The sequence below is a fragment of the Zingiber officinale genome, chromosome 8A (genome assembly GCF_018446385.1).
Source record: "Zingiber officinale cultivar Zhangliang chromosome 8A, Zo_v1.1, whole genome shotgun sequence".
NCBI classification, from domain to species: domain Eukaryota; kingdom Viridiplantae; phylum Streptophyta; class Magnoliopsida; order Zingiberales; family Zingiberaceae; genus Zingiber; species Zingiber officinale.
This window is the reverse complement of record NC_056000.1, coordinates 17,165,855-17,179,696: the sequence shown is the minus strand read 5'-3', so window position 1 is coordinate 17,179,696 and position 13,842 is coordinate 17,165,855. Positions and strand designations below refer to the sequence as shown.

The window sequence follows — 13,842 nt, the reverse complement described above, 5'->3', positions numbered from 1 at the left end:
AAGATTCTGCGAAAGGTAAAATAAAATACTCATTTGAAAAATAAACTTCTGAAGGGTGTAATGAAATTTTCAAATAAAAATATACATTTTTTATTTTTTACTATTTAAAGGTTTTTTTATAATTATTTTGAAGCTATCCATTTAGAACTTTTAATTAAAATAAAATTCTATTCTTTAATCGACTGGAAGGCCGCCTTTGTTTCCATTTCTCCCTTTCCCCCCTCTTTCCTGTCGAAGAGTCCCTGCATTTCCTCTCGGATCCGCTCCATTCTTCTTCCAAATCCCCAAACTCCACCCTTTCTCCCTTCTGATAGACCTCTTGTACTTCCAATCGCCTTCCAATCCCCTAAATCGACCCCCATTTCCACGTAATCGAACCCCGGCGAGAGGCGGCATCGGTCTCGGCTGAGGCGGAGGCGGAGGCGAAGAGGAGGATGAGCACCAAGGGCAACTGGTCGCCGTTGGCTAGCGGCCGGTTCTTTACCTTCTTTCTGGTGGCGTCGTGGTACGCCTCCAACATCGGGGTGCTCCTCCTCAACAAATACCTTCTTAGCAACTACGGCTTCAGGTACCCCATCTTCCTCACGATGTGTCATATGGCGGCGTGTTCGTTACTCAGCTACGTCGCTATCGCCTGGCTGAGGGTGGCGCCGATGCAGACCGTGCGGTCGCGGCTGCAGCTGGTGAAGATCGTGGCGCTCAGCCTCGTCTTCTGCAGCTCGGTTGTTAGTGGGAATGTGTCCCTCAAGTACCTTCCGGTGTCGTTCAATCAGGCGGTGGGAGCAACCACGCCCTTCTTCACCGCCGTGTTCGCATATATTATGACCGTGAAGAGAGAATCCTGGATCACCTACATTACTCTTATTCCAGTCGTCTCTGGTGTCGTCATTGCCAGCGGGGTACGTTTGCCAAATTTTTTATTCTTTTGGATTAGTAGATCCATCGTAATCACGTTGAGTGCTATGTCTTTGCTGCTCGATATTGCCTCTATTATTACTGGAAGACGAAATCATTGGGGAAGAAATGCAAGGCATCCTTTTTATTTGCATGCAATAACATTCTTCAGAAATTATTTAATTATCATATTAGCTCCTGTTAACTTCTCAATGAACATTCTATCCTGATAAGTATTAATTGAGTTTCTGAAAGAGTTTTTTTTGCCTTGCACGGGGATCAATTTTTTGTTTAGTGCTAATTTTGATAATTTTGCCTTATCTTGATATTGCCAGAGGTCAAATTGTTATCTACTTTCAAAACTTATTTGATGAGAAATTAACCATGTTTGATACTGGTTATTTGATTCTAGAATTGCGATATAATGATAAGTTTTATGTTTAACATTTCAGGGAGAACCAAGTTTCCATTTGTTTGGCTTTCTCATGTGCATAGGTGCAACTGCTGCAAGAGCACTTAAGTCAGTGTTGCAAGGGATATTGTTGTCGTCTGAAGGGTAATATTTATTTATTCTGAATTGTATATCCACTTGTTTCTTTTGCAAATCTCCTTTTCGACAAGGTTATTCATTTTTTTCCTATTTATGCTAGGATATTTATTTTCTTGTTTTCTGGTAAACTATGACAGTTGCTTTTTTTTCCTTTCATAAACACAGTCCTGAATACTTTCGTTTGTCTTTCTCATCAGGGAAAAACTAAATTCTATGAATCTTCTCCTGTATATGGCTCCAATAGCAGTTGTTTTATTACTCCCTGCTGCTATAATCATGGAGGAGAATGTGGTTGGCATCACATTGGCACTTGCTAGAAAAGATATCAGAATTTTATGGTACCTATTGTTTAATTCTTCTCTTGCCTATTTTGTGAATTTGACCAACTTCTTGGTGACCAAACATACGAGCGCTTTGACTCTCCAGGTAGGCTCTATGGTGATGTCATTTAGTTCTCTTTTATTATAGACTTCAAAAGATTTTTAAACTATAGAGAAGAAATTTATATTCTATTCATTCTTATACATTCCCTGGCTCCCAAAAATTAATTCATCTGTGTTATGAATTCTCTTATTATGTATATGATTTACAGAATTTGAAGCCTTAGCTATTAATTTAAAATTACTCTTTTCTAGATGTTCTTGTCCAGTAGTGTAATTGAAAGGTTATTCCATTTTTATCTTTTCACCTTTTTTTTAAAAAAAAATCTGCTAATTTTGGCTACAATTGCAACAAAGTATATTGTTGGGACCAATCTTTGCTTGCATGTTTAGAGAACATAAATTAGTTGGCCACACTAGAGGCAAATGCAACGACTAGATGAAAATCCAATAGCATTTTCCCAATCACAAGGCTACTCGTTCATAGTATAACAAGACATGATATTATTTGGAATGGTTAGTCACCTTCCAGATAAGTTGACTAAGAGATTCTAGATAAGTTGACTAAGAGAACTCTGTAAACAACACTTGACAGAGATCTGGTGCTCTAACGGAACACTTGCATCAAACTATAATTTGGTCAACTAAATTATTCAATAAAGTTTTTAGATTAAGAATATGTTTGAAGAATCACTGAAAAGGCTTTGTATACTATTTTGTAAGGATCAAGGTGACATATAAGAATAGATTTGATTGATAATGTAATAATAATAGAAGGATAAGAGTCACAATGGGCAATAATGATTAAGAAAAGAATAAAAGATAAAATGACAATATGTAAAATTTTATTTAGTTTAATGTTCCAATTCCAAAGATTAACTAGAAATGCTATTTATTTAGTACGACGATTAAAAGAGAAATATGGAGAAGAAGAGAATGATCTGTATTTGATTTTCATTGCCTTAGGTAGAATCCCTAGCTAATTATATAGTGGATTTAGACAAGGGAAATCTGATTATCAATATGATAAAGAATATGTATGGTAATGTAGTAAGTGGTTTTGTAATTATTGTTTGTTTAAGCAAATGATTTTTAAAAACAATATGTGTGCATTATGTGTTGGCTTCAAGATCTTTCTTTTTTTAGCTTTTTTTGCTTTGATATTAGATAACCTGATTTATCATATTCAAGATAAATTCATCAATATATATCGAATTCCAATTGATATTGTTCTATTGATGATATCTTAAATCTAATAAACTTGAACCTCGGATTGTGGAGACAGTTGTTAGAAACTAAAGATTTTCAGATATGTAGAATTAAAATTGAAAATTTTAAACGTATCTTTGATAATAAGAAAATAAATGAGAGAATACAACAACAACGACCAACCCTTATCCCACTTGGTGGAGTCGGTTATATGGATCCTTTTACGCCATTAAGCTCTATCTATATTGATACGGGTTATGACCAGCGGATTCAGAAAATGACAAGGATATCAAAATTAGGATGAAGTGGTGATCAAGGTTGGGATAGGGTGAATGTTTATTAACTAGTCCTGATTGATTGCCCTACATCAGAGTCCTGAGAGCGCGCCCGAGCGTTCTTTGAGCAGAATGCTCTGATAGGGCCGACCAGTCATAAACCCGATCCAACATAAGGGTGCCTGTGTGTGCTCGACTGGGCAAAGCCCGATCGAACTTAAAGGTACTCAGCCTTATAAAGCTTTTAGCATACGCTTGGCCGAACGAAGGCCGATCAAACATAAGGGTGCCTGTGTACGCTTGACCAGGCAAAGCCCGATTGAGCTTAAAGGTACTCAGCCTTGTAAAGCTTTTATCATATGATCGGTCGAACGAAGGCCGAACTAACAAAAGGGTGCCTCTGTGCGCTCGACTGGGCAAAGCTCGATTGAGTTTAAAGGCACTCAACCTTATAAAATTTCTATCATATGATCGGCCGAGCGAAAGCCGAACAAGTATAAGGGTGTTTGTGTGCGCTCGACCGGGCAGAGCTCGATCGAGCTTAAAGGCGCTCAGCTTTACAAAGCTTCTAGCATACGATCGGTCGAGTGAAGGCTGAACGAGCATAAGGGTGCTCGCGTGCGCTCGACTGGGCAGAGCCCGATCGAACTTAAAGGTGCTTAGCCTTATAAAGATTCTAGCATACGATTGGCCGAGCGAAGACCGAACGAGTATAAGGGTGCTTGTGTGCGTTCGACCGAGCAGAGCTCAATCGAGCTTAAAGGTGCTCAACCTTATAAAGCTTCTAGCATATAATCGGCTGAGCGAAGGCCGAACGAGCAAAAGGGTGCTCATGTGCGCTCGACCGGGCAGAGTCCGATCGAGCTTAAAGGTGCTCAGCCTTACAAAGCTTCTAGCATATGATCGACCGAGCGAAGGCGGAACGAGTATAAGGGTGCTTGTGTGCGCTCGACAGGGCAGAGCCCGATCGAGCTTAAAGGTGCTCAGCCTTACAAAGCTTCTAGCATATAATCGGCCGAGCAAAGGTCGAATGAGTATACAGGTGCTTGTCTGCGCTCGATCGGGCAGAGCTCGATCGAGCTTAAAGGTGCTTAGCCTTACAAAGCTTCTAGCATACGATCAACCGAGCGAAGGTTGAACGAGCATAAGGGTGCTCGTGTACGCTCGACCGGGCAGAGCCCGATCGAGCTTAAAGGTGCCCAGCCTTACAAAGCTTCTAGCATATGATCGGTCGAGCGAAGGCCGAGTGAGCATAAGGGTGCTTGTGTGCGCTCGATCGTACAAAGCCCGATTGAGCTTAAAGGTACTCAGCCTTACAAAACTTTTAGCATACGACTGGCTTAATGCTCGGTCGGGATATATTTTTAATAGAAGGTATGCTCAATATGCTTCCGACTTAACGACCGACCGGAATATATTCAACAGAAGGTATTCTTAATGTACGACCGGTTTAACGGCCGACTAGGATATATACAATAGAAGGTATTCTTAATATACGATCGGCTTAACGGCCGATTAGGTTATATTCAATAGAAGGTATTCTCAATATACGACCGACTTAATGATCAGTCGGGTATGTTCAATAGAAGGTATGTTCAATATACGACCGGCTTAACGACTGGTCGGGATATATTCAACAAAGGGTATTCTCAATATACGATCGACTTAATGATCGGTCGAAATATAATTAGCAGACAAGTAGTCGACAACCTAATGACAGCCTGACAAACTTATCGGGATATATTCTCTCGAAACTTCTTCATTAATTAGTTACACCAATACACTCCTTTGCATATGTCATCAGGGGTTCAAGTCATAAATGACAAAGAAGGTACATCTGGGATAGAAAAAAAGATTCCTCAGAGGATTATTGCACGACGTCTAGATTGTACTTTTTTCAACTTCTAACAAACCGAGGACCACTTCACGATCGCGGAGATTATGTAAGGTGGTATAAAAAGGAGAATCCTCTTTGGCAAGGTACGCAAATATAAGCATTCGCATCTGAAACCCTACTTTTTGGCATTTTCGGTTACTATTCTTCTTCCACTTTTGAAGAAAAGAGACTGACTTGAGCGTCGGAGGGCCTAGCCAAGGATTTCCACCCTAGACTTAGGTCACTAACGTTGGCTCGTCTAACTGTGCGCAAGATCGTTGAGGAGTTCTCTTCAGATCTCGAGGAGTTTCTTGTTCATTAAATCATCACCTACCGGAGCTAGCGTGCTGCCTCAGTGCCTTCAGACAGGATCATATATTATCATCTGTACTTAAATAAATTTTATCTTGTTTTATTGTTATTAACCAAGTATTCTTTTGATGTTCCTCATTTGATATGTGTGTTTGTCATAGTTTCACATCGCCTAGCTCTTAACTGGAACATTTATTGGTCGTTTAAGTACATGCCTGCACCATATTAAACGTCTCCCGGATTTTTCTCTCAATAAATGCAATTCTGACTTTCTCTCTAATGCTCTCATCTCTTATTCTGTCCATCCTCGTATGTTCATACATCCATTTTAACATCCTCATCTCTGTAACTCTCATCTTCTACTCATGTGCTCGAGACATAGTCTAACATTCAACTCCATATAACATAGCAGGTTTAACTGCGGTTTTGTAGAACTTTCCTTTAAGTTTTAAAGGTACCTGGCGCTCTCCTCCATTTCAACTATCTTGCTTGTATTATATGTAAGACATCTTTTGTTATCCCTCCATCATTTTGTAAAAATGATCCTAAATATTTAAAGTTTTCAGTCCTAGGCGTCATCTCTTATTTTAACAAACTTAAATTCTATATATTCTGTCTTTATTCTACTAAGTCTAAAACTTTTCCCTTCTAGTGTTTCCTGCTAAGATTCTAGTTTAACATTTACTCCTTCACATATTTCATCTGTAAACAACATGCACCACGATACTGTGTCTTGAAAGTGTGTAGTGAGTTCAACCATAATTAGTGTAAAAAAGATAGGAACTTAGACTTTATCCTTGATGTTACCTTATCTTTATTGGAAATATTTCAGTTACTTCGTCTAAAGTCTTTACTCTGGTCGTTACATCCTCGTACATATCCTTAATTAGTTCAATATATGTTACGCTAATACCTCTTTTTTTTTTAAATTCTCCATATAATTTCTCTTAGAACTCTATCATAAGTTGTTTTTAAGTCAATAAATACCATATATAAATCTTATTTTTGCTCATAATATTTTTCAATTAGTTGTCTAAGAAGATATTTAATTTCTATTGTCGACCTTTCAGGCATGCAAATTGATTTTCAGTCACCGTGATCTTCTTCCTTAATCTTTTTTCTATTACTTTTTCCCAAAATTTCATGGTATGACTCATTAGTTTAATACCCCTATAGTTTGCATAATTTTATACGTCTCCCTTATTCTATATAAGGGAACTAGAGTATTTACCCTTTAATTGATCAGACATTTTTTTATTTTCAATATCATGTTAAATAATTTTATAAGTCATTCAATACCTTATTTCTCTAGACACTTTCATACCTCTATCGGAATATCATCTGGTCCAACGACTTTTCCATTATGCATCTCATTTAAAACTTCTTATACTTCTGAAGTTTGAATTTTATGATAAAAATTTAAATTTCTATACTCATTTGACCTACTTAAATTATCTAAGTTAAGTTGATCATCTAAATCTTTATTAAAAAGTTGATGAAAATACCTCTTCTATCGCTCTTTTATTTGGATAAGATCTCTTGTCTTCCGTTTTCTCACAGCTATTCTATAAATATCTTTTTCCCCTTCTTTTGTATCCAATTTATGATATAATCGTTCAAAAGTTTAATTCTTTACTTCATTCACTATTTTCTTAGTCTCTTTCTTGACTATTGTATAAGTTTTAAAGTTTTCTTATTCTTACAAATATATAATTCCTTATAAGTTGTTCGTTTTTCTTTCACTTTCTTTTATACTTTTTAATTTCACCACTAATATTCCTTATTTAGTTGTGCATGTCTCTTTGACTCGCCGAGCACACTTTTAGCTATTATTTTCAACTTTGATACTATCTTATCCCATGTCATATTAGAGTCACTATATATTTCATCTAATACTTGTACTCCTATCTTCTCCTTAGATATATTTTGTTTCCCATTCTTTAAATTTTAGGAGTCGTATATATTTTTTTCTATTGATATTATGCTTGATGCGTATATCCAACACTATTAACCTATGTTGGATAGTTAAACTTTCTCCTAGGATAACCTTGCAATCTTTACAAATCTTTCTATCCTTCTTCTTAAGCATAAAAAAGTCAATTTGCAATTTATTATTCCTATTTTTGGACGTGATTAAGTGTTCTTATCTTTTCTAAAAAATGTATTAGCTAATATAAGTCATATGTTATCACAAAATCTAATATAGTATTCCCTTCTTCATTTTTCGTTTCAAATCCATAACTCGCATGTACTCTCTCATATTTCTCACTTTTCACTCTAGCACGCTTGCGATTTATTATTCCCACTTTTGGACGTGATTAAGTGTTCTTATCTTTTCTAAAAAATGTATTAGCTAATATAAGTCATATGTTATCACAAAATCTAATATAGTCTTCCCTTCATTTTTCGTTCCAAATTCATAACCCGCGTGTACTATCTCATATTTCTCACTTTTCACTCTGACATGCCCATTTAGATCACTTCCTATTAAAATCATTTTATTTGACGGAATGTTTTGTAATACTTTATCTAAGTCGTCTAAAAATCTTCATTTGGTATCTTCATCTAATCTTACTTTCGGTGCATATACGCGAATTACACCACTATTACATTAAGGACTATAATTCTATCTCTTTTTTTAACTACTCCTACAACTTCATCCTTCAACAAACTATGTACAACAATACCCAATCCATTTCTTACTTTATTCTTTCCTTCAACAAACCCGAGTTCTCTATCATCTTTATCTTCTCGCCTATCCATTTTGTCTCTTGTATACACAAAATACAAATTCTTCTCCTAATCATCGTATCTACTATCTCCATTGATTTGAGTTCCTATGTTCTATGTTCCAAATTTTAGATTATTAGTTTTCCCATCATATTTGTTCTTATCCATCCTATGGTGTGAGAATTCTTGCCTATTTAACACTACACTCAAGTTCTCATGGAGATGTAGTGGTCCTTGCCAATACGTTACAGTTGGACACTGCAACGCGAACTCTTGCATATTTAAAACTACATCCGAGTTCTGGAGATGCAACGGTCCTTGCCGAGACGTAACAGTTGGACCCTGCAACACATTCCTTCTAAGGAACAACTTAGCATTAGCACAATAGTTTAATGGATCCATTCATTGAACATTTGTCATAATTTTAACGTTGTTGGCAACTTAACGCAACCCTCCTCTTTTATCCGGGTTTGGGGCCGGTCATGATTGGTTCGCCATCGGCAGAATTAAAATAAATGAGAGAATAATTTAGATTAATAAATAAAATAATCTTTGAAATAATAATTTTAAATGTCCTGGATATGTTATTCAAGAGGAGATATGAATAAATCTAGTATTAATAGGATTAAAAATTAAATGCTCAAGATAAGAAAGAGTTCATAGACTCTTGTATTACTCCGCATGCCATTTAGCCTAAAATGAAAATTTTGTCACACTAAAATATGACAAAACTCATACTTATGGGTCATTGTGATGTGTAGATAAAAAGGCAACACGTACAAGAATTAGTGTAACAAAGATAAGATGGATATGTGGGATTACTAAAAAAGGATAAAGTCAAAGATATTACCAGTCCAAAGCCATTAGTTGCACTTCAATGGGTGATACAAATGAGAGAATAGCGTGAGATGGCATGTCATGTTCTTAGAGAATCAGTATAGTTGGAAAAGTTCAATTGATTGGAATTGAAGGTTTACAGTTTGTTTTAGGAAATACAAAAGGCATAGTGGTCTCTAAACAAAATTTGTCATTTTTCAAGTTCAAAATGTTAAAACTAAACCAAAATGGCAGGTAGAATTTTATTCATTTTAGTTTAGTATTTCAAGCCATTTAGGTTACTTTAATGGATAACTAAGAAAGAGGAGAGGTAAGAAAGTAACACTGCAATGTATATAAGTGATCCATGATTATTGTGCAAATTTGTGACCTTTTCTCTATCCCTCCCTTCCCTCCTATCTTTGCACCCAAGTAACCAAGCATTAGTGATCATCCTTTGGGTGAGACACTAAAATGGGAGGATGGAGATTACCTAATGATGCTTTCTTCAAGTGAACTACTATTTCTTATTTAAGTTCACTTTATCATCTCAAAGGGCTGGAGTCATTTTATCATTGTCAATTTTATTGGTAGCAAAAGGCGAAACCGTCACCTCGACGACCCCCCGCCCCCCGTTGTTTGGAAGGGAAGTAAATCACGGGAGGGCTTCGCCTAACTAGGACTGTAAATGAATCAAGCGTTCGTGAACAAGCTTGGTGTTCGGCTTGGTAAGAGCTTGTTTATGTTCGTTCAATATACATTAGATTAATTAAACAAACAAGCTTGAACAGCTCGTTAAGCTAAACAAACAAGCTTGAACACATATGTGTTCAGCTCGTTAACGTTCGTGAACAACGTTCGTGAACAATGTTCGTGAACAACGTTCATGAACAATGTTCACGAACAATATTTATTAATAAAATTCTTTTCAATATGCTAAATAAACAATAAAATAAAATAAATAAATAAATTTAAATTATCAATCTTAATAACCAATCAAACAATTAAAAGTTTCAAACAATCAAACAAGCTTGAATTGAGAGCTTGGTAACATCTAAATGAACCAAGCTCAAGCCAAGCTTGAATTGAGAGCTTGATAACATCTAAACGAACCAAGCTCAAGCCAAGCTTCAAACAAGCTCAAGCTCATAAAAAATAAACCAAGCCAAGCTTGAACACTCATTTCAAAAGCTTGGTTCATTTTAAGCTCGGCTCGGCTCGGTTATCTTATCAAACAAGTTTGAACACCACAAAGCTCGGTTCGGCTCGGCTTGTTTACAGCCCTACGCCTAACAACAACAACAACGCATGTAAGGAGGGATTGAGATAACCAGCAGGGTATTCTGCATCCGCTGGAAATTGACCCCAAGTCTAATGGTAGCAACACCCTTGCATGAACCAACTGCGCTAGTCCGTTGAGGCATCATTGTCAATTTTATGAACATATTTTGGGTAGTTGGAACTTGGAAGCCAATTAGCATGTGCAAGTATGTCAGCTGGGATAGTTTGCATGAGATTGACCCGATGATATGATCAATCTTGTCTCTATTCTCAAGTTTTGTTCCTGTCAATGGACATGTCTCCGAATGCATGAACATAAACATTATGAAAAGAGTGTGAATATCCAACTTAGTTATCTTTGCGGCATCTTTTCCTTTAATGATGATGAAAATCTGTCCACTGCACGCAACTATATCACAATGCACATGTGTGTGTGTATACACTGTAGCACTATGGACTTTTGATATTTAGTACTAGAAGATATATTATAATATAACGAGCAATCATAAAATGGTTCTTCTTTAGGCACTTCTATAGTAGTACCAAACTATCTACTGTAGATAGCAGTTAGCATTTTTTGTTTGAATATCTTGCTTTGTAATAAGTTAAATCCAGCAGAAATGAAGTATTTTTTAAGTTCTAGGTAGGTGGAATCTGTTGATGTGTTTGATTTGTTAATTAAACAAATAACTTCTCCCAATCTTTAACAGACCATTAATTTAGTAAATGCCTAACTAGCAGCAAACCAGTTGCATGATTTGCAACTCCTTTATTAAGGTTTTGATGAGTGCATGCAAATGATATGTGATCAAATTTACAGATGAATATGGGTTCACTATTGAAAAAAAACATTAATCATATCCATAATGCATGATAATTGGAAACGGTTGCCCATCTAATACATAATAGATAATGATAAATAATAAAATGCAAATGGGACGTCTCTGAACCTGACTAATAGGCAAAACATGTCTTGCTCAATCCAAAGTTCAATGAAGAAAAACATACTCTATGCTTCATCTGAAATAAGTTGATTCACTAGTTTTTACTACAACAAAGTAATGAATTTGGAAATTTATTTTGGATGCTCATTAGCTCTCAAAGCTTTTGTAACTATATCTTATGGTAGGCTAGATCTAACTTTGACCCCTTGATCTTCTGAACCGTCCAATAATTGTTCTATTACAATTATCGTATCATCTTGAGCTATCATTGTGTTGATTGTTTACAGCTAAGATAAATTTCATTAATCTTTTTCTGTCTAGTTAATTTCTGTTTTTTAAATTTGATTCAATTAGTAATCTAGCTCGGCTTGGGTGGGCTCATTGAGTATTGAAATAATATATAGTTGCATTTTTCATATCCAGGCCACTGGAAGACTCCTTATGTGGGGGCATATGTGGCCACATGGACCACTATAGAGCAAAATTCCGTATAGCTATGCAATTTTTTTAACCTTGTAATTATATAGTGGTTAATATCCTGACTTTGGTGATTTCAGGTTCTTGGAAATGCCAAAGGTGCCGTTGCTGTGGTTGTCTCAATTTTAATATTCAGGAATCCAGTAACAGTCACCGGGATGCTTGGTTACACAGTCACAGTAGTTGGTGTTATTCTTTACAGTGAAGTGAAGAAACGCAACAAGTGATTCCTTTAATAATGACGATCAGGTGGGTTTTTCTTTTTTTTTTTTGGTCCTTTCCCCCTTTCTCTCTCCCACAGCCATCTCATTTGCTTACTGATGTCGGTGGTTGGTTAACTCATATGTGCAATTCATGTAGCAGCCCGCACATGATTCTTTGGCGCAAAACCAAACAGTAAGCTCTTAACATTGAAGACTAGATAGCGAGTAGGGTAAACAAAGTGCCAATAACTAATTGGCATCTTCATTATGTGAGTTGCATTCTTTTCTGAATCATTTTGGTAGAGGTTTTGATAAATAGACTCAATTTTTAGGGATCATATTCTTACTTCCGCTCAGTCTTTTAGATTGAATTTTGCTCGTAAGAGATTGATAAACCTGCTTTTTGTTGTATTCAGTGTAATATGCAAATATTTCTGACATACATCGTAACAAATTTATATTTATATTTGTTCATTTTTCCAAATGTCTTTTAACTAAGTTTGTATTCTGTTCTTTCTCGTGCTTTGTTAGTGTTGCTTTATTTATAAGCACTTGGGCTCTTTTGCCATGCTTATTGGTCTGCCTAAAATGATAGGTAATGTGATAATATATAAAAATAAAATATTTGCATTGTACCTCTTGATTAAATTATTTATTTTAAATATTAAAACTAAAATTATTTATAATGAATTATTATAAGTGTGTGTTAATCTATTTATCTATTTAAATTTTGTCATGTCAATTTTAAATTTTGACTCTATTAATTTATTTATTAAATCATAATTAATATTAAATTATCATCCTATTTCTAAATTATGTCTGCTAGTCTAGGTCATTATTCGCCTCCTTGTCACCTCCTTTGCTTATTCTATGCGGATGGCAGAAAGAGATATTCTCCAAATCTTCACTAAGATTTTGTTGTTGCGCATGGACACTGCCTGCCTAATTCCCCTGCCTGCCGCACGCATTCCTAAAATTTAAACTATTATTAAGGATTTTAAAAGTATTTATTATTTTTAAAAAATTTATTTATGTTAATACTTATGCATCATGAACTGCCAAATAAGATACTTTAGATTTTAGTGAATTTAGTTTATTTAAAATTAGTATTAGTGAACAAATAAGATTTTTTGCAATTATATATGTAAAACACATATGTCATAATGGAAATGATAATATAGTTAACGTGTAATATTATTCAATAAAGTTGAAGTTTGTGAACTTTTCGTAAGGTTCTTGAAAAAAGATAAAAGTGGTGGGGTGAATTGTAATTTTCCCAATACGAATAGCAATCAGTCCTCAGAGTTGATTTGCGTGAAGATAACGTATAAATTATTGATCATTAGGAGATTATTTTGGAATGCAACTCTACTTTCCTTTTCCAAATCATTATAAAATCAACGCGATGTATTTTATATAAATATATATTTAACTTTATGAAAACAAGTATCTAGAATTAAACAACAAACATACTGGAGGTCAGGAATTATTTCATCTTCATATTGTTTTGTGCAATGATAACATGTGAATTATTTCATTTAAGCCCTTTTTCCCTTGAAAATAACTAATTCTTTGCAAACTATGATGAGTAATGCTTTTTGAACTTCAGAACTAATTAGCCAATTTGTTTTTTTTAACTCGATTGAATAAATGCACTTCAAATTATATCATCATGTAATATTATTTTATAATTCTTATTTCATTAAGTCATTTGAAGTAATGGGATCCCATTTGAAAACGATGAAGATGATTGATTGAGAATGTACTTCTTTTGTTGATCAAAAGAAGATTCCTCGTTGTTTTATGTAACACAGAGTATTAGTGTCGGGTCAGGAAAGGGGTTCTCGGCCTTGACACTCCAACACTTAAGTCAGTGATCGAGTTCTGGAAAAAAA

General features: G+C 35.4%; 1 protein-coding gene across 5 annotated transcripts; it reads left to right on the top strand.

The window, feature by feature from the left end:
• Window positions 1-173: 173 nt before the first annotated feature.
• LOC122012810 (probable sugar phosphate/phosphate translocator At3g11320) lies at window positions 174-12,441 on the top strand. Of its 5 annotated transcripts, none has more exons than XR_006120329.1 (5): window positions 174-899; window positions 1,347-1,450; window positions 1,642-1,782; window positions 11,825-11,993; window positions 12,105-12,441. XR_006120329.1 is itself a non-coding variant. In XM_042569458.1 (5 exons), exons 1-4 carry the CDS (start codon window positions 435-437, stop codon window positions 11,969-11,971), a joined length of 945 nt encoding a protein of 314 aa, XP_042425392.1. In that variant the 5' UTR covers window positions 174-434; the 3' UTR covers window positions 11,972-11,993; window positions 12,108-12,441. The 5 variants fall into 5 exon arrangements, 3 of the variants coding, with proteins under 3 accessions (XP_042425392.1, XP_042425393.1, XP_042425394.1); XM_042569458.1 differs by having other exon boundaries at window positions 1,642-1,870; window positions 12,108-12,441; XR_006120328.1 differs by having other exon boundaries at window positions 175-899; window positions 12,108-12,441.
• Window positions 12,442-13,842: the final 1,401 nt, after the last annotated feature.

Excerpts from the sequence above, each read along its gene's own strand:
- LOC122012810 (XM_042569458.1), top strand. The coding sequence starts at position 435 with ATGAGCACCAAGGGCAACTGGTCGCCGTTGGCTAGCGGCCGGTTCTTT. Across the intron at positions 900-1,346 it reads GTGTCGTCATTGCCAGCGGG|GGAGAACCAAGTTTCCATTT; the intron begins GTACGTTTGCCA and ends TTAACATTTCAG. Across the intron at positions 1,871-11,824 it reads CGAGCGCTTTGACTCTCCAG|GTTCTTGGAAATGCCAAAGG; the intron begins GTAGGCTCTATG and ends TGGTGATTTCAG.